Source organism: Colossoma macropomum, unplaced genomic scaffold, assembly GCF_904425465.1.
Source record: "Colossoma macropomum unplaced genomic scaffold, Colossoma_macropomum, whole genome shotgun sequence".
NCBI classification, from domain to species: Eukaryota; Metazoa; Chordata; class Actinopteri; order Characiformes; family Serrasalmidae; genus Colossoma; species Colossoma macropomum.
The window spans coordinates 14,202,733-14,222,468 of NW_023494810.1; the positions used below are offsets into that span (position 1 = coordinate 14,202,733).

The 19,736-nt window shown below is 36.4% G+C and overlaps 1 protein-coding gene across 1 annotated transcript; it reads left to right on the top strand.

The window, feature by feature from the left end:
• The first annotated feature begins 8,812 nt into the window (after nucleotides 1-8,812).
• Nucleotides 8,813-18,575, top strand: faim2b (Fas apoptotic inhibitory molecule 2b). Its single transcript, XM_036559888.1, has 12 exons — nucleotides 8,813-9,014; nucleotides 9,918-9,981; nucleotides 10,212-10,288; nucleotides 10,415-10,479; nucleotides 11,024-11,077; nucleotides 11,979-12,029; nucleotides 12,576-12,615; nucleotides 12,883-12,920; nucleotides 13,724-13,811; nucleotides 15,694-15,789; nucleotides 16,012-16,065; nucleotides 18,426-18,575. The coding sequence occupies exons 1-12, from the start codon at nucleotides 9,000-9,002 to the stop codon at nucleotides 18,573-18,575; spliced, it is 792 nt and encodes a 263-aa protein (XP_036415781.1). The 5' UTR covers nucleotides 8,813-8,999.
• The last annotated feature ends 1,161 nt before the right edge of the window (nucleotides 18,576-19,736 follow it).

Consider the following 19,736-nt stretch of genomic DNA (forward strand, 5'->3'; position numbering starts at 1 on the left):
AAGTCAGCCACTGTTCATTCTGTTTGCACTCTATTGGGACTTTTAAAAGCATATCACATCAAAAGCATATCATGTTGGGCTATGCAGACAAAATGGCATATTTCTACATATTGTGACTGCAATCTGCCTTGCAATAAACATACTGGTGAATCCTTCAATAAACATCACAGTATTATAAAAACCTGTAATATTTTGTTCCATATAATCAGTGAACTGGGCTGAATGTAGCTGTGTCAAGAATATGCCGCAGTCATCCTCTGATCAGCTGATTCAGGAACATTAAGAACATCTGGAGGTGGTTTTGCTAATAAAACACATTCCTTTTCGCCTTAATATCTCAACAGGCCCAAAAGTGCTACCTTCTGCGTTGTTTATTGTCCAGGTAGACTGTTCCCACATTTGTTTTCCATCAGCTATTTTAGAAGGAGGTCCAGTGAGACTCACGTTTACCTTAACTGAATTCTGAAATGGATGCCAGAGAATGAATATATGAAAATGAAAATGAAATGAATGAAAGTGACGAGAACTGTACTTTATTTCCTGCTTTAAGTGAGCCCGTAATGTGATTAAAGAGCACAGTATTGTGAAAACCTATATTACAATAATGAATCGCAAATAACATGTTATAAGGGGAAAATTCATGAACAGATTTTAAGTCGGCTTAATAAAGTTGTCGGTATGAAATCCCAGGTGGTCGCAAAGGTGCTGCAAAGCCATTGCTATGGTGTCCTAGGTGATTGCTAAGGGGTTGCTGTATATGTTCTATGTGATATAGCTGAGCTCTGTACTATCTGCTACTTGGTGCCAGTTCCTCTGGCGGCATGGAACATCTGGTTTGTTGAGCATTAGCCTTTAGCTAATTTCTGTTTCCTTCTTTGAAAGACAGATGAGAAACTCTGACCATACATAAGATGCTGGTGCTGCACTGCCCTCTGGTGGAGTATAGAGTTCAGACATATTCTGGTTCATTTGAGAATGTATAACAAGATATACTCAAGAATTCTAATTAACTGTTTGATTTTTGAGATTTTCATGACTCTTCGAATATTTCCTTGTTCTGACTCATGCCTAGTTGTAGGAGGCTCTTCTATTTGACCAGCACACACACTGCATCAGCGTATAGCATGAAACCAGCAAACAGGGGCTCAGTGAATGTGGAGAGAAATGTATGTAAGTGAGTAAAGGTTTGTGTGTCAGAGGAGATGCTGTAGAAGGACAGAGTGCCGGCTGGCAAGTCCAGATACACTCCTACTCTGTTGGAGATGGAAGGCAGGGAGGGTATGACAGTTTCATTCTTATTGTGACCGGCAATGTAACCATCAGTAGAGTATAACAAAATCCAAGATTTTTCATTGAGTCCAAACCCACAGTTATCACTGCCTCCTTTCCCGCTGATTTCTTTATATGCCACTGCTATAGCAGCCCACCTACTCCATTCAACCTCCCAGTAACAGTGTCCAGTCAGACTTTCTCGACACAGAACCTGCTTCCAGTAATCAAATCTTTCTGGATGATCAGGATACAGCTGCTGCTCCTTCAAACACATCACTTTTCTGTTCTCCTCAGACAGAGAGAGACGCGTGTGCGCCGTGTTTGGGTCCAGTATGAGAGCACACATATCTGAACGCACAAAAAAAAGATTAGATGTTGAAATCACAATCAAATATATATATATATATATATATATATATATATATATATATTGTTAAATTTCGTTGAACATTCAGAAATGTAGATCACCAATGCTTCTGTCATTAAGGAACTATCTAAACGGTGCATAAGGCAGATGTCTTGCTATTCCAATGCATTTAGCTAAAAGGAAGGAATCATTAACTGATGACAGTTTCAGAGCATAATAAATTCTGCCTCTTTAAACTTTGTGCTAACACACAACAACCATGGGTTGTTTAATGGTGTTAGTGTGCTAAGCAGCATGCGTTAGCATGTTAAGCAGAGTGCTTCAAGCTCACAATTTCCACTGCCTGAAATGTTATTAAGAAAGTCAAGGCAGGATCTGAAAGACCAAGAAAACTCTCATATAGAACAGCTAAAGTGCTGGCAAGAAAGGCAGATCAAACCCCCCATACGACAGCACAGAACGTGCAGGAAGTTTCAGCTGACACAGGAGTTGTGGTGCATCATTCTACTGTCCAGCATTACTTTCAGTCAGCATTACATGACCAAAAAACATGGAAGATTCATTAGAAGGAAACCTTGGCTGTGACCTCATCACAAAAGTCATCATCTGAAATATGTAAAACAATAAGCCAGAATCATTTTGGAAACAAGTGCTATGCACTGATGAAGTAAATAATCCACCACAATCACCAAAAAAACAGCATTTGATGAAAAAAATTGCCAACTGTTGAGTATGGGGGTGGATCTATTTATCTGTCTATGCTTTGGGGTTGTGTGGCGGTCAGTGGCATAGGAAATAGTGCACAGGTAGATGGAATAATGGATTCTACTAAATTACATTAATTCTGGAAGTTCTGGAATTCTGGAAGCAAATGTAACACATTTGAAACTGAAAACAAATGGCTTCCACAAATCCACCATGAACTACTTCAAGAAATGCAAGCTAAACCTTTTGGAATGGTCCTCATATTCCATAACAAACATCACTGTAAGGAAAAGGGGGTGAAAGTTTCTGAAACAAGCACAGATTTGCTGCAATGCTACAAATTTGTTGCTTTTTCACTTTTTCCTCAAAAATTCATAGGGAAACATCTCTGTTTTTAGGTTTTAAACTGGAATATTCATTACATACTTATATTCATATTTGCTGTTTGCTGCATGCTGAGTAAGAGTTGAAATTATGAAGCTATTACAAAATAAAATAGTGTTATGAAAATTTGGCATGGGTCTCTGAATTCCTACTGGCCACTGAGTGGTGTTGTTTGAATATCAGTGATCTTACATTTTCTTGGTCCCCATTTCATCCTGATCTCTCCTGAATGTTCAATCCTAAAGAGGATAGAAGAAACAAAAAGAGCAGTGAATGTTCTTGTAGTATGTTCTAATATGATTTCAATTGAGAAAAAAAAGTAATAATCTACTTTTCAGAGTCTGACAGAAAAGGCAATGCATTATTTATTTTTGTAATTTTTTTAAAGGATGCTTCTCTTATTGATTGATATTTTGGGCAATACTGGAATATTTGTTTACAGGTTCCCTCCCCACTAGGCTTCCAGTATCTATGGTGCCTTTCAGGCTGTGTTCACTTATACTACATTTTAGTAGGATTTTTCTTTCCCATACTTGTTTGATGTTTCTATATTGTGCCAGTTTGGACTGGTAACATTTTAATTTCATTTGTTGACATATTTCATTTATCCAAATCTCAGATATGATCTTGTATTTGAGAGTAAGAGTTTTGCCAGTTTGTTTGATGCGGAGATTGTTTTATTGTTAATTTGATTTGTTTGATAATTTACAGGCAGAGCAGCTGATCTCCCTTTCCCACTCACACATAGTCAGTGAAAAGATTTCAAATTAGACCAGTTTTCTGATGTCTATAGAAGTCAGGGTCTCTCTTGATTCCCTAATTCTTTAGTGCGCAGAATTTTATTTATTAGGGGTTTGATACAATGGACAAGACAGGAGTGTACATAACATTTCTGTTCATTTAAATAATAGATATTGGTGAAATCTACACCAATGTTATTAGGATAGATAAAGAGTACTGAATTATTACTTACATTAGCAACAATAAAAAATGTTTTTAAAAAAAATGAAACAAAAAAAAAACAATAATGTAGAATTTTTTTTTTTTTGGACTCATTGACGCATTGATTCGGCCTTGCTCTCATTTGGACTTGACTTGGTCTTGGCCCATTTTAGACTCTGCTATGATGCAATCACAACTATTTATGGTCTTGGTCTTATCTTGGACTCAACAAAGATGATCTTGTCTACAGCCCTAGTAATTAGTGTTTAAGTGTACCAGAATTTTACAACTAATTTATATATTTATCAATGAAATGAAATAAATCCAAATAATTAATTAAATAATAATTTGAATCCTTAAAAATGTATAGCTTTGTCTTTTTGTTTGAAACAATTTAGTTTGAGTAATGTGCAAAAATAGAAGAAATCAAATACGTTTTCATGTCACTGTACCTGAGTGTGTCCAGTCTGCAGTGTGGCTCTTTCAGTTTTTCAGAGAGTAGTTTGACTCCTGTGTCTCCTGTGTTGTTACAAGTCAGATCCATTTCTTTCAGGCATGAGGGGTTTGAATTCAAAGCCGAAGCCAGACCTGAACAACATTTCTCTGTAATCAAACAACGAGACAATCTAGAGAAGAACAAAAAGAGAGGAAGAAGAGAGCCAGACAAAGTAAGGGGGTGACATTTACTTAAAAACAAGCTTTAGTGTTATACAAAAAGCACCAGATTTTATAAAATATGCATGAAAAATATAAAAAAGAACATGACAGAACCCCAATAACATGCCTGATCTAAATATAAAGAAAAATTATTCTGTAACTATTAATTAATTAAATTTATTTGTATGGCACTTTTCACAATACCAATAGCCTCACTTTAAGAAATGTTTAACAGTTCTCTAACCACTATTAATTGGTGTAGTTACTGTAGTTGTCTGATGAACCTTTGTTAAAGCCCACCCCTAAGTGTTTATTTTTCCAATTGCAGCTTAGCAACTGCAACTACTAGGAAATTTTGCTGACATTTCTTTGCAAAGAGTCATGTAATCTTTCTTTGCATTATAGTATTATCACTATAATGTGTCCACAGATCATAATTTTCTCAAGATACTTTCTGTTTGATTTAAACTAGCTACACTATTCAGTTAAATACATAGAATCTAAGATCACACTGCATGCAACATATATGTGTTGTTTAAAATTTCAGCACCCCCACTTGAAATGCCTTCCTGCATCCCTGCTGAGGCCCATAATGAGGGCTAGAGATATCTTAGGGTTTCATAGGTTCACCCCAGCCATACACTGTCTACCCCTTTGTTCACCAGCAAACAGACCTGGACATCAGACCTAGGAACAGTTTCTACCTCGAATTACTCTATCTCTTTATACCACCAATGTGTTGCCTCCTATACTCTTGCCTCCAAACTGTCTATCTAACCATCTCCTGCTCTCTGAGTATCATCAGACTCCTATACTGCTGAAGTTAAACATTTAAACATGAAAGTAGAAAAATAAACTATTAAACTATCTGGTCCATCAGCCTAAATTCAAATCTTACACACTCCTTTATTTAGAAGGTGCTGGGCAGTGAAAGGCCAATCTCCTCATTACTGGCAGAAGACTGCCCTCTACTGGCAAAGTTACATTATTTTTGGAATTGGTTTAGAACAATGGCTCGAAATGGTTCTGGAGACACAGGGGGCACTAAAGGGGGCTCCAAAAAATCCCAGAAGTTCTCAGAATCTCTACTTGGTAAGCTTTAATTTTGTCAGTTTATTACTGTTCATTTTATTAGTCCTTGAGGCATCTGTAAAAAAATGGTATATCTTTAGAAGTGGTACATGTTACAATTCACAGCCATTCCACACCCACTTAATGAGTTATCTGTAATTTTATAGGACAGGGCCGTATCTGTATGCATGATAGCAAAATGCACAGCGTTCTGGTAATCGGGACGTTGTCCTCATTCGTTAAGTGATAGTAATTTGCAAAGGAGAGGGGGCAGGAAGGCGAGAGGGGCGCACAGTGGCACTTAATATTAACAACGGGAGCCTTATACTACAAAAGTTTAAGAACTGCTGGTTTAGCCATAGTTCGGTTTGGCTTTATTAATGGTCAGGTTTCTAGATGCTTTCAAAATAGTCTTAAGCCTGTAATGGTCTTAAACTTAGTCTCATTACTCCTGCCTCTGCTTTACCAAAACAATCTTAATCTGTTACAAAACAGATTAAGTCACCACTTAAAATAGAACTCATCTAATAAACCAGATGGTCTTCAATATGAATAATTTTCCAGTTAGTATGAAGAGATATGTAACATGAAATATGAAAATATAACAATATGAAAAAATAGAGACGGTGAGTAATAAAATTATGAAAATGAGTGAAAACTGAAAATAAGTTGCTCATTATGTTAAAATCATCTGGGGGAAAAAACACCACGAATAGTTTCTGTAATTGGAAGGTATTCCAGGGTGATTTTAGAGTTATTTTAGGTGCAATAACTGATTTTTTAGTTGATGCATTTTAACAATGCAATACAACGCACGACATTGTATAGCAATGATTCTATGAATCCAAGTAATATTATATCTTATTGTTATTTATTTTTGTCCAAGTAATACAAGCTAATTGACAGTCAAATCTATTTCTTTTTTATATCGTTATCATCATTTTTCATTTAAGCCTAAAAATCCATTATGGAGAATTCACATTTCTAATGTAGCCAAGTTTCACAACGGAAATACGAAAAGTCATCAAAATGCTAACAGATGAACTGAAAAGACTGAATGTTAATGTGGCTGTACCGTTCTTTTGTTCAGAACATCGAGCACATTTTAGCCACATTACATTAGGTGTATATGTACAATTCTATTTATGTGTGTGAGAGAGTGGGAGAAAGACAGAAGGACAGGATAAAGAAAGAATATGTGTGCAGGTGCATTATTTAATGTCAGTAAAGTGGTTCCTTTTAAATGTAATGTATAAAGGTGTAGTGAAGCTCGTGTAGGGATGGAGACGGGATGGAGACGGGTTATTCTCAAGCAGCTTTTTAATGCTGGAGCCTTAAGATCTCATTGTTGATCTCTTTTTTTTTCTTAGTTCTTTTTTCAAAGCAACACAACTTCCTCGTACTTCTTACATAGTGCAACAATTCAAGAATAACGTTTTCTTAAAGTAAAATAGCAAAGAACTTTTGCTTTTCGTCATCTACGGTACAAAATAACATTAAAAGATTGAGAGTATCTGGAGAAATCTCAGTATGCAAGGGACAAGGCCAAAAATCAGTATGTGCTGGCCATGATCTTTGGGCCCTCAGGCGGCACTGCATTAATCATGTGACTTCTTAAACTAAGACAGAATGAACATTTGTGATAATAAACAAAGAATACTAATTTTCCTAAAATGCTTTAGACTCCTATACTGCTAAAGTTAAACATTTAAACATGAAAGTAGAAAAATAAACTATTAAACTATCTGGTCCATCAGCCTAAATTCAAATCTTACACACTCCTTTATTTAGAAGGTGCTGGGCAGTGAAAGGCCAGTCTCCTCATTACTGGCAGAAGACTGCCCTCTACTGGCAAAGTTACATTATTTTTGGAATTGGTTTAGAACAATGGCTCGAAATGGTTTTGGAGACACAGGGGGCACTAAAGGGGGCTCCAAAAAATCCCAGAAGTTCTCAGAATCTCTACTTGGTAAGCTTTAATTTTGTCAGTTTATTACTGTTCATTTTATTAGTCCTTGAGGCATCTGTAAAAAAATGGTATATCTTTAGAAGTGGTACATGTTACAATTCACAGCCATTCCACACCCACTTAATGAGTTATCTGTAATTTTATAGGACAGGGCCGTATCTGTATGCATGATAGCAAAATGCACAGCGTTCTGGTAATCGGGACGTTGTCCTCATTCGTTAAGCGATAGTAATTTGCAAAGGAGAGGGGGCAGGAAGGCGAGAGGGGCGCACAGTGGCACTTAATATTAACAACGGGAGCCTTATACTACAAAAGTTTAAGAACTGCTGGTTTAGCCATAGTTCGGTTTGGCTTTATTAATGGTCAGGTTTCTAGATGCTTTCAAAATAGTCTTAAGCCTGTAATGGTCTTAAACTTAGTCTCATTACTCCTGCCTCTGCTTTACCAAAACAATGTTACAAAACAGATTAAGTCACCACTTAAAATAGAACTCATCTAATAAACCAGATGGTCTTCAATATAAATAATTTTCCAGTTAGTATGAAGAGATATGTAACATGAAATATGAAAATATACTAATATGAAAAAATAGAAACAGTGAGTAATAAAATTATGAAAATGAGTGAAAACTGAAAATAAGTTGCTCATTATGTTAAAATCATCTGGGGGAAAAAACACCACGAATAGTTTCTGTAATTGGAAGGTATTCCAGGGTGATTTTAGAGTTATTTTAGGTGCAATAACTGATTTTTTAGTTGATGCATTTTAACAATGCAATACAACACACGATTTGGTGAACACTTCAAAGTTAGTCTATTAAACTGAAACATCTTACTGTAATTAGTCTGTTAAAAAGTGACATTGTAATTCTTAAAAATGAAGGTTCCAAAAGTCTTCTGAAAGTGGACAGAAAAAAATTACAGACTCTTAGATTTTTACAGTGGTGGTGATAGGAACCAGGGGTCGCCATGACAGGGGGAACACAAATATAGACATTTTATTTACTATCCAAAACCACCAGTAAACCTACACATGTCTTCTGAGCTTTATATGGAATGTTGATGATGGAAAATTGTGGACAATCTGAAATAATAAGTTTTCTTTCAGACTAGGCATCAGGCAGCATATTCATAACCATTTCATATAATAACTTTCTGTGAGGGAGCTTTTAGAGGTGGATGTCTGGTTCTTATCACCACCACTCTGAACAATTCTGACTTGGTTTCTCATAAACAGAACATTTCACATTAAATCAGCATCATTCCCCTTTAAAGTTTTATTCAGTGCCAGGATGCTGCTAGAACATACTGCTAACACTGTGGGTGGGAGGGGCCATTACGGGAAACCGTTACAGAACGGCTGAGAGGATTAGCCTGCTGGGATGGTATAAAGATCTGGACTAATCTGGCTGCATAAGCAGACTCGAAGGACAGTGGAGGACCAGAACACACTGGACAAATAAAATAGACCATAAACATTAAACTTCATTTACAGGTGCTGAGCGATATAACTGCACTGGACATTCGGACAACTTCTGTTTGGGTCAATAAAGTGACGACTTTGGGGGTGAGCACTCAATATTGGATCATATAAGAACGATACCAAAGAGGAGGAACCAACATCTTTACCAACATGACACAGAAAAAGGTATGGATTAAAGAAAAGTGAAAGAAATGAAGTTAAATCACTGTAAAAGTATAGGAAACATTGGACAGATGGACATTAGACAATAAGTAGATTTGATTTGTAGAAGTCAGTTTATGAAGAAATAAGCAATAAAATGAAATGACATAAGATTTTATTTATTTCTGTTCTCATGAAATAATTAGTAATTGTAGTCTAGAGCAGCATTTTATACCGTGTACTGTACAGGGTCTTACATGCAGGGTCTTTTCATAAGAAGATTATTATGGCTATTTGTAGTTAGTCTTATTCAGCATTGCTACTGGAGTTTTCTAAAAAAAATGCATTTGAGCATTATTAGAATTACACTGCGTTTGTTATATGATATTCATAAATTATAGCTTATGGTATAGAATATAAACAAATGCCTGATTAAATAACAGCAACTTAGTTTATAGCTTTTTCACTTTATGAACATATCAGGAATTCAAACACAAAATTCTTAAGCTAAACTTGTAGTTAAAATATTGTTGAATATTAACAGCAAAAAGTATTTTATGCACATTAATCTCAGAATTGGATTTGTTTTTTTTAATGATTATATTTTATTACCTAACACGGAGACTAACATTTAATTAGTTTTTAATTTTCAAGATATACATAGGAATAGAAGTTTTGTGCAACACTTGACTTAAAGATCACATTTTGATGCTTGAAAAGTGAATTGATTATTGATGTTCATTGCTTTTAAAATTATTTATTTATTTATTTATTTATTTAATATTATCATTGAGTTTCCAAAACAAATGAGAACCAATTTTTAAACAATTAAATTCTCATTTTTATTTACAAAAAAAAAATAAAAATAGATTTAAAGTACACAAAATAGAATATGTTTAGTATTTGGACATGTATTTTTGTTTACAGGTTGCCCCAACAGTGAGCACAGTGGCTGGAAACATGCCTCCAAGCTATGAAGAGGCAAACGCAGGTGACGACTCTCAGTCATCTCACTTCTGCTCTGAATAGCTGTTAACAAACAGTTTCCACTTAATATCTGATGTCTTTTCTGTTCTGGCTGACCTAATTTACATATTTAACTAACTGTGGGTGTAATTTAAGCATTGTGTGCAAATGATGAGACACTGATATTAGAATATTTGATGAAAAAATCATAAAAATAGAGCCGACTAAGTTCAGTTTGTTCCCTCTCGGGTTCAGGCTGTCCGAGCTACTGTTACACAGATGGTACATTTTCCTGGGAGGACAAGAACATCAGACGCGTCTTTATCAGAAAGGTATTATTTATAATTTGATGACTCAGATAAACAGATCAAGTCATAAAACTGAATGAAAATGGCAAAAGGTAAACTTGAAAGTCTCTGTCCACTGTTTCCTGAACGAGTGGCTTTGTGTTTTGTCAGGTGTATTCCATTCTGATGCTGCAGCTGCTTGTTACCATAGCGATTGTGGCTGTTTTCACGTTTTCGTAAGTAATGTTTGTTCTGGTAAGATTGAGATGTTCACTGAAATATTATAGCAATACCTTTGTTTAATAGTGAAATAGTTGAATAACATTGAAATTCATGTTAAATGTTTAAGGGTTATACATCTTATGCAAATTGTTTTGCTGATATTATAATTTGTGATAAAAAAAAAACAACTTTGTGTCGAATTACAAAAAATACAAAATACTAGCTGTCTCACTTTTAGACCCACCTGTATATAGGTCCTAAAAAAAAAAAATGTCTGCCCTATTTGCAGCCCCCGGAGTGCCCCCTCTTCCTACCTCATTGCTATGAAAAATCATAGATACCATCTCTAATTCATAACACTTATAAAGACATCTGCTGTACAGCAACTGCATAAGCCGCCTACTAACAAGTAGCTGATTGGCTGTCGGCCCATTATTATCACCTTCTTTTATTCATTTATTTTTAGCATTGTTTGATTTTCCTCCTTAAGTCCTTTATTTTTGTATATGTGACATAAGGTGACACTGCTGTTCTTCTGGTGTATATCGTCTCTTTCAGGCCACCAGTAAGGTTCTACGTTCAGACTCATCCTGGACTTTACTCTCTGTCCAAGTAAGCAGCATCACACTGCATTCCTAAAATACATTCACTGTCCACTTTAAAAGAAACATCTACACACTGGTTACTACATGAGGTCCACCTTCCTTTTAGGTCCTTTAAATGCCAGTTTATTAGCTTCACCCACCTTGTATCTACTCACTGGCCATTTTATCAGAAGCACAGGCTGAACTGGGATGTATATAAGTATTGGGAATATGTACTGCGAATACAGAAATTCAGTCCAAGTTACTTTTTGTAAAGGCCATATTCAGAATACAGTTACTTTTTACATTTTTAGGAGAATACTTTCAGAACATGTACCCACTAAATATAAAAAAAGCATGGCCTTGAACTATTTCTGAATCACTGCACAGCCTGTAGCAAACATGCTTGTTAGATGAATTCTAAAGAAAACCTTAATTGACAGGCTCCTTACAAACGTTAAAGTTCCTGCTAAAGCCTGAGTAACTGATAAATCTCTTTGATTGGTTATTAACCTCAGTGTTACTGAGCTCTGCTAAAGCCTGAGTAGACTGATAAATCAATGTGATCAGTTATTAATCTCAGTGTTACTGAGCTCTTCTGAGGGATGATCAAACTAATAATAATTTGTTAATTATTTGATAATTATTTTTAAATGATAAGTACATTTTTAATGAAACATTTTAACAAAAGATTACATTAAGTAAACTGCCAATCAATAACCGTAAGAAACAGCATGAATTAAGTAAAGAAATGTACCATGTACCTTATCAATATGCATTCTAAATGTATTCTGAATGTGTACATTTTTTACGCGTGCAAAATGGAGCTACAAGAGAGGGGTTTCTGATAAAATGGCCATACAGTACTACATGTAAAAAAGTACAAGCTAATCTATTTATTTGTTTGTTTGTTTATTTATTTATTGCAGTTTGCTATTTCTTGGAACATATTTGACGTTGTCTTGCTGCGCAGATGTAAGGTAACGTTTTTATCATAACTTCTAATATTTAACGGGCCCATATCCCACCTTTTCCTTGGCCACTTGTCACATTGGTGTGGTTTTATTTACCAAAAACAGCCATTTTTACAGTTGTTCCAGCCCCTCTTTAGCCCTGTCGGGTTTTGTTTCTGTGCCTTTAAAACTGATATATGTAAATGAGCTCTGTTCTGACTGGCTGCCCTTATATTGTGCCTCATTTATAATTTGAAACAATCCTTATGACTGCAGTGTGAGTGTGCGGGGCTGAACACCTGTAGGATGAATAGCTGGATGTATGTAAATGTGTTGTTTTTTGTGACATCACAAAAACAATGAATTCAATACAGGCTGTATTTGCAGCTTAGTTTACATATATGTACTGTATGGTCTGGGCTGTGAATGCTATGTTTTGAAATTTTAGCAATGTTGTCATGCTATTTCACTCTTTTGTTTGACAGAATTTAGTTTTCCATGATGTGAGCCATTTAAACTGTATAATTTTCCTGAATATTCCTCCAAAAACTCATCTTTGTCTCTCCATTACAGGAGGCAGTTTCCATGGAATCTGATTCTGCTAACAATCTTTGTGAGTACATGAAAATCTGTATATTTTAGTGCATTATAAAGAAATGATTTCGTCAGTTCAAATGAATAAAAATTGCTTTATGTGGCAACAAGTAGTTTACTGGTTTTATTTTAACTCAAATACTTTTAATGAAGAAATGCAAGGCAACATTTTTGTTAGATCCACTTTTTACAGATTATTGCATTTTTTTAAAATTTGCACTTGTTTTTCACTGTAATCTCTTTGGTTTGTTTTGCATGCACACTTTTCTATCATGCGGACTGAAAGACGCTGTGCATGGCCTGCATGCTGGGCTTTGTTTCCAGGTAAAGAGGTGCATCACTATAGCACTCTCTCTATAACTATGGGTACATGTTCATGTGTATTATTAGTATTATTATTAATATTATTATTCATTAACTAGAAAAGTGCATTTCCTGAAGAAAATGCAGAGTAATTTCGCAGCTTTAGTGCTCTCAGGCGGTTGGTAGGGTGTTGTTGAATGGCTACTATGGGATTTTATGGTATTTTAGGTGGTTGCTGTGGTATCTCGGGTGGTTGCTAGGATGTTGCTATGTGGTTGCTATGGTTCCCCACAGGGTTAACAGGGTGTTACTAATGTTCTTGTATCATCATGATATAAGCTGGGTGCACAAACTTTTTACCCCATTCATTTCTATGGGAAACAAAATATTCATTAAAAAAACTACTTGTACAAAAACTGCTAACTGTACATTGAATTAAAGGCTGTAAACAAGCACACCATTCCCAATCAAACCAAAGATTCTGGAGTTGGAACAGTGTCAATATCTCCAAAACTGTGGGATGAAAATCTGGCAGAGAAATAAGAAAAAGAAGCAGAAGAAGTAGAAGAGGAATATACTGTCAAATAACAACCATTTAAAAAAAGTTATTTACAGATATATAAACAGGCTCTCCATCATAGAGAAGAACTACTTAACTATGCAAAGAACCAATCAACCAGACAGTTCTTTGAGTTTTCATGCTTCTACATATAAGTGTTGTCTTTGCTAAAGAACCCTTCCTCCATATAAGGGAGGTAACGTGTGCCAGGAGACTGCTGGCGAGATCTCTTAACATACATCCTCCACTTTGTCTCCAACCACAGCTACTACAACACAAAGTCAGTGGTTCTCTGCTTGGCTATCACCGCTGTGGTGTGCCTCTGCGTCACTATCTTCAGCTTCCAGAGTTCGGTGAGTGAGTGCTGTTTACAGAGTACTGAGTGAATACTGAATGTAATTTTGCATAGCAGACACTGAGTTGACACTTTATCAGAAATGCCTACCTTATGCTTCCACTAACTGGCCACTTTTTCAGAAACACCTACTTTATGCTTTCACTAACTGGCCACTTAATTAGAAACACCTACCTTGTACTGACACTCACTGGCCACTTTATTAGAAACACCTACCTTATGCTTCCACTAACTGGACACTTTATCAGAAATGCCTAACTTGTACCTAAATTGGGGATTTTACTTAAAAGAATAACCAGACTGCCTTAAAAATCATCAGTGAACAAAACAATAATCTGCGTTCTATGCTCTATGTATCAGATGAAGTTGACTCAATATTTATTGTAAGGTATACCTGTAAGTTTGTGAAGTTAAATAAACTTCCTGGCCACTTTATCAGAAACGCCTACCTTGTACCTACACTCACTGGTCACTTTATCAGAAGCACTTACTATGTACCTACACTCACTGGCCACTTCATCAGAAACACTTACCTTATACCTACGCTCACTGCTGAACAGATATTTTTGTAGTGGACCATTTCCTGTTCATGTAGCAAAAGGTAGGCTACAATCAGAAATCATAATCCTACAAAACACACTTATGGTAGGTGTTTCTGATAAAGAGGCCAGTGAGTGTAAGAACAAGGTAGGTGTTTCTGACAAAGTGGCCAGTGAGGGTAGGTACAAGGTAGGTGTTTCTAATAAAGTGGCCAGTTAGTGAAAGCATAAAGTAGGTGTTTCTGATAAAGTGGCCAGTGAGGGTAGGTGCAAGGTAGGCGTTTCTGATAAAGTGGCCAGTGAGGGTAGGTACAAGGTAGGTGTTTCTGATAAAGTGACCAGTGACTGAGGTACAAGGTATGGTGTTTTTTCTGATAATTGGCCAGATTAGTGGTAGATACAGGGTAGGTGTTTCCGATAAAGTGGCCAGTGAAGGTAGGTACAAGGTAGGTGTTTCTGATAAAGTGGCCATGAGGTAGTACCAGTAGGTGTTTCTGATAAAGTGGCCAGTGACTGTAGGTACAAGGTAGGTGTTTCTGATAAATTGGCCAGTGAGGGTAGGCACAAGGTAGGTGTTTCTAATTAAGTGGCCAGTTAGTGAAAGCATAAAGTAGGTGTTTCTGATAAAGTGGCCAGTGAGGGTAGGTGCAAGGTAGGTGTTTCTGATAAAGTGGCCAGTGAGGGTAGGTACAAGGTAGGTGTTTCTGATAAAGTGACCAGTGACTGTAGGTACAAGGTAGGTGTTTCTGATAAAGTGGCCAGTTAGTGGTAGATACAGGGTAGGTGTTTCCGATAAAGTGGCCAGTGAAGGTAGGTACAAGGTAGGTGTTTCTGATAAAGTGGCCAGTGAGGGTAGGTACAAGGTAGGTGTTTCAGATGAAGTGACCAGTGAGGGTAGGTACAAGGTAGGTGTTTCTGATAAAGTGGCCAGTTAGTGGTAGGTGTACATGATAAACAGGAAATTCTTGTGTTTTATTCTGCCTCGAAGTTTGCTACCAAGTTTTCCCCTTTCCCACATTAAGGCTTATGCTTTAATAGTATTTAGGCATTGTATGATTCAGTACCTTTTACATAGTCATAATGTTTAGTATTCTAACATACAGTGTTAATCAGTAAGTAATTGGACAGTGGCAGTTGTTGCTAGTTTGGCTCTGCATATCAACCCGTTGGATTTGAAATGGCTAAAATGTATAAAATATCATATGATCTCCATCATTAAAAGTGAATGTATCTCCTATAACACTCTCATACTATAGTCCTTGACATATAAAACAACTGGAACTTTAGAGAAGTACTGTTATTGTATAATAACTGTAAATCTCTCTTTTTATGACTCCCTAGGTTGACATCACTTCTTTCCAGGGTGTTCTGTTCACACTTTGCATGGTCATGCTCTGCTGTGCGCTGGTCATGGGATTTGTAGTCCCGTTTGGATATGTAAGTGCCTAAAAATAAAACTAGGCCACAACAAGTAAATCCAATCAGTAGCTTTCTAGCCAAAGGAGTGAACAGATTTACTTCTCTGCTTGTAAGGCTATATTTAGGGCTACTTTAAGGCCTCTTCAACACAATTTGATTAGTGGATTTACGCTCTTGTATTGATGAACATTATTATTTTTATTACAGTCATTTTTCAGAGTAATTTACTCTGTTCTGTAGGTTCCCTGGTTACACGCAATCTACGGGGTCGTAGGAGCAATCGTCTTTACCATGGTAAGGAACAGAGAACACCTCTAGAAGGGATTATAGTACTGAATCAGCATTTATCACTTACCAGCTCATTAAAGGAGTGTGGAAGGATATTATATGGAGTTCTACTTGGAGCTGTACTTTAGCCTGTCTAGCTCTCACTGTGAGCTGTTAATCTGCTTCTAAACGCTGCTATATTACACACACCAAGAGGAGATTATAATTATGAGTAAATTCTGTACAGCTCAGAAATCACAAACACTCAGGATGAATAAGTTACTTTTATGGTATAAAACAGTCTTCAGGGTGAATCTGGAGAAACATCTGACTGACTGCTGGACAAAGTCACAAATTAGTCTGTGAACTACGGAGCCCTGCTGGTGACTTCCTGTATAAATAAAACTAATGCGTGGCCACAACATAGTAAGGCGTGGGAACGAGATAATTAAGTGCTGGCCACAACTTAGTAAGGCATGGAACCAAGATCCTAATGCGTGGCCATGCCTTACTAAGTTAATTAAACCTTGACCACAGCATAATAAGGCATGATCTTGTTCCCACACCTTACTAAGTCATGGCCATGACTTACTTATCTCATTACCACGCCTTACCATGTCCCATGCATTAGGATCTCATTCCTATGCATTAGCAGGGTGTGGCCACCCTTATTTTTATATGTATGGGATGTCACCAGCAGGACTCCATAGGCAACATGAGAACATGACCAATAGAACGTTCCACTTGAACCTGTTTAACTACATAAAATGCTACATTTTACCTCTCGCTAGTTTGTGCTGTGCTCTCCATTCAGTATCAAGTCAACAGCTTTATATTTCTTTTGTTCTTTTTTAACTAAACTGTTCAACATAATCATTACACTAACAGTTTTATGGGTTTTCATTACTAATTTATTAAAATTACTAATACAAATCTAGCAAATCTATTTCTTTTCTAATCCTCGGTTTATATTTTATTTATATGTTACTTTTGTGTCACTTACTTTTTTACACACTTAAGAAAGATGATTCTTCAAGGGTTCTTTAGCAAAAAGAAAATGATTAATCATGATTAAATGGTTGTTTGCATGGTGAAATGATTCTTCAGATTGATTGAGAATGTGTTGTATGAGATTTTATATAGTACCAATTAGGGTTCTGCTATTTTTACGTGTCAAGCTTAGATACAATAGAAATCTTTTTGGTGCTATATAGAACCATTTTCAACAAGGTTCTATATAGAACCATATACAACACATTCTACATCAATCTGCAGAACATTTCACCATGCAAACAACCATTTGAGCATGCAAATGGTTCTTTCAATGTTCATGGTTCTATATAGAACCATTGTCTTTACTATAGACCCCAAGAGGAACCCTCTTTTTCAAGGGTGTACAGTAAAGAATAAACGGCTTGGAGAAGACTAGAATCAGCCATTTCTCTGAGTCTGAACCCTTGAAGGATCATATTTTTAAGAGTGTATGAAGAGCATGTTCAATATAATGAAGTTAACTGATGTTAATTCATTACACAGGGAAGAATATTTGATTCAAGTTAATGTTAATAATTACAGATTAAGTAGAATTTGTAAAATTTGATCACTGCAGCTCAATGGACACCATTTATAATGGCTGGACTGTCTGAGGTGATCTTACTCACTACAGAAGTGTGGATCACTGAAAATTAGAAAGCAACTATAACTCACATACAAAGTTACTTAGGCTTGAATCTGTGGTGACACTTTATTTTGAGTGGTCCTTTTAGATGAAACAAACCCACAACAGACTCTCAGTAACATGTCAATAACATACAAGGGTTAGGATTAGGACCAGGATGAGGGTTAGGATTAGGTTATGGGTTGAGGTTAAGGTTAGGGTTAGGATTGGGGCCAGGGCGAGGGTTAGGATTAAGTTTTGGGTTTAGGTTAAGGTTAGGACTAGGGCCAGGGTTAGTATTAGGGCCAGGGTTAGGGTTAGGTTTTGCATAATGGAAGTAACAAATTAACAATACATCTACTTAATGTAAGTAATGTATCAACAGAACATCTACAAGATATTTACTTCAGTGTATTCAGATGCTTCACTACTGCTACTTCACTGATGTGTTGTTGATGTGTTACTGATAATCTGTTTTTAGAGTTTATTCATCATCACTCCAAATAAAGTGATACCAACCTGTTACATAACTTTATTTAATTCTTCAAGGTACTAAATTTGCATTACCTTTATGTAAAGTGGAGTAATTTAAGTTTACAGTATGCGGGAAAATGTGAAACAGTTACTGTTCATGCTGTGATACAGATGTGACAGACAGAACGCTGGAATATTCCACTTCTTTTGGCCTTCTTCACCTGCTGTACTTCTCCTTTGCTCTCTCTCTCCACAGTTTCTGGCGTTTGACACTCAGCTGCTGATGGGGAATAAGTCGTACGCTATGAGCCCTGAGGAGTACATATTCGCTACTCTGAGTCTCTACCTGGACATCATCTACCTCTTCACCTTCCTGCTACAGCTTTTTGGCGAAGGAAGGGATTAATTCATCTTCTATCCCTTCAACTTTACACTTACTAAACCAACATTCACCATTCTGCACTCACAGTGTACACTCTTAAAAAGATGGTGCCTCAAGGGGTCTTTAGTAAAGAAAATGGATCTATATAGAACCATGAACACTTAAAGAACCCTTTGCATCATGAAAGGGTTCTTTGCATCATGAAAGCGTTCGTTGAATCGATGGAAAATGTGCTGTAGATGGTTCTATATAGAAACTTTTTGAAAAGGTTTCTTCTATTGTTACAAGCTTGACACCGTAACAGTAGAAGAACTGTTTTGGGTGATACATAAAATCATTTTCAAAAAGAACCATCTACAGCACATTCTCCAACAATCCTAAGAACGCTTTAATGATGCAAAGAACACTTTAATCATGCTAAGGGTTCTTTAAGTGTTTGTGGTTCTATACAGAATCATTTTCTTTACTAAAGAACCATTGAAGCACCGTCTTTTTTAAAAGTGTAGGTACAGCACTGTACAAAACTCAGAGACCAACTTCATTTATTTACTTTCCAGTCAACACAGCCATTCAGTACAAGTCGTTGATTTTCAGGAGGTATTTTGCTGTTGTTGAAAGAAAACCTCATATCTCCAAAATGGTAACTTTACAGGAGAAGGGAAAAACACACTTTACTTTTTATGTAAGTCAATGGAACCAGATGTTTTTCCTAGTCATTTTAGGCCATTCCTTTTGTTCCATTCATCATGAAATTTACATACAATGTAAAGGGCAACAAGCATTTTCAAATTATGTCAAAAACTGAAAAATGACAAAAATGAGAAGACAACTCAGCTCTATGGGTCTGAAAGGATGTGTAGCTGTCAAGAAGCCTCACTCAGAAAAGGAGACGAACACATCAAACAAATAAGCTGAACAATGGACTGACCACCCCAGAGTCCAGACCTCAACATCCCTGAATGTGTTTGATTACTTCAGAAAATGATCAACCAACTTCTAAGACTGAACTTTGGAGGTGTGTCTGCAGATTTCTTTCAGAAACTGACAGTGAGCCTCCTGGAAAGAATGGAAGCTGGAATAAAGGGAGTTACACTGAACTGGTTGGAAATGAAATAGACTGACTTTTGCACAGTACTGTCAGCGACATGTTGGGAGGAACGTAATGTTCACAATCCTTTCAGCTAA

Bases quoted from the DNA above. Each gene is read 5' to 3' on its own strand.
- faim2b (XM_036559888.1), top strand. The intron at 9,982-10,211 runs GTGACGACTCTC...TCTCGGGTTCAG, and splicing joins CTATGAAGAGGCAAACGCAG to GCTGTCCGAGCTACTGTTAC. The intron at 13,812-15,693 runs GTGAGTGAGTGC...ATGACTCCCTAG, and splicing joins TCTTCAGCTTCCAGAGTTCG to GTTGACATCACTTCTTTCCA.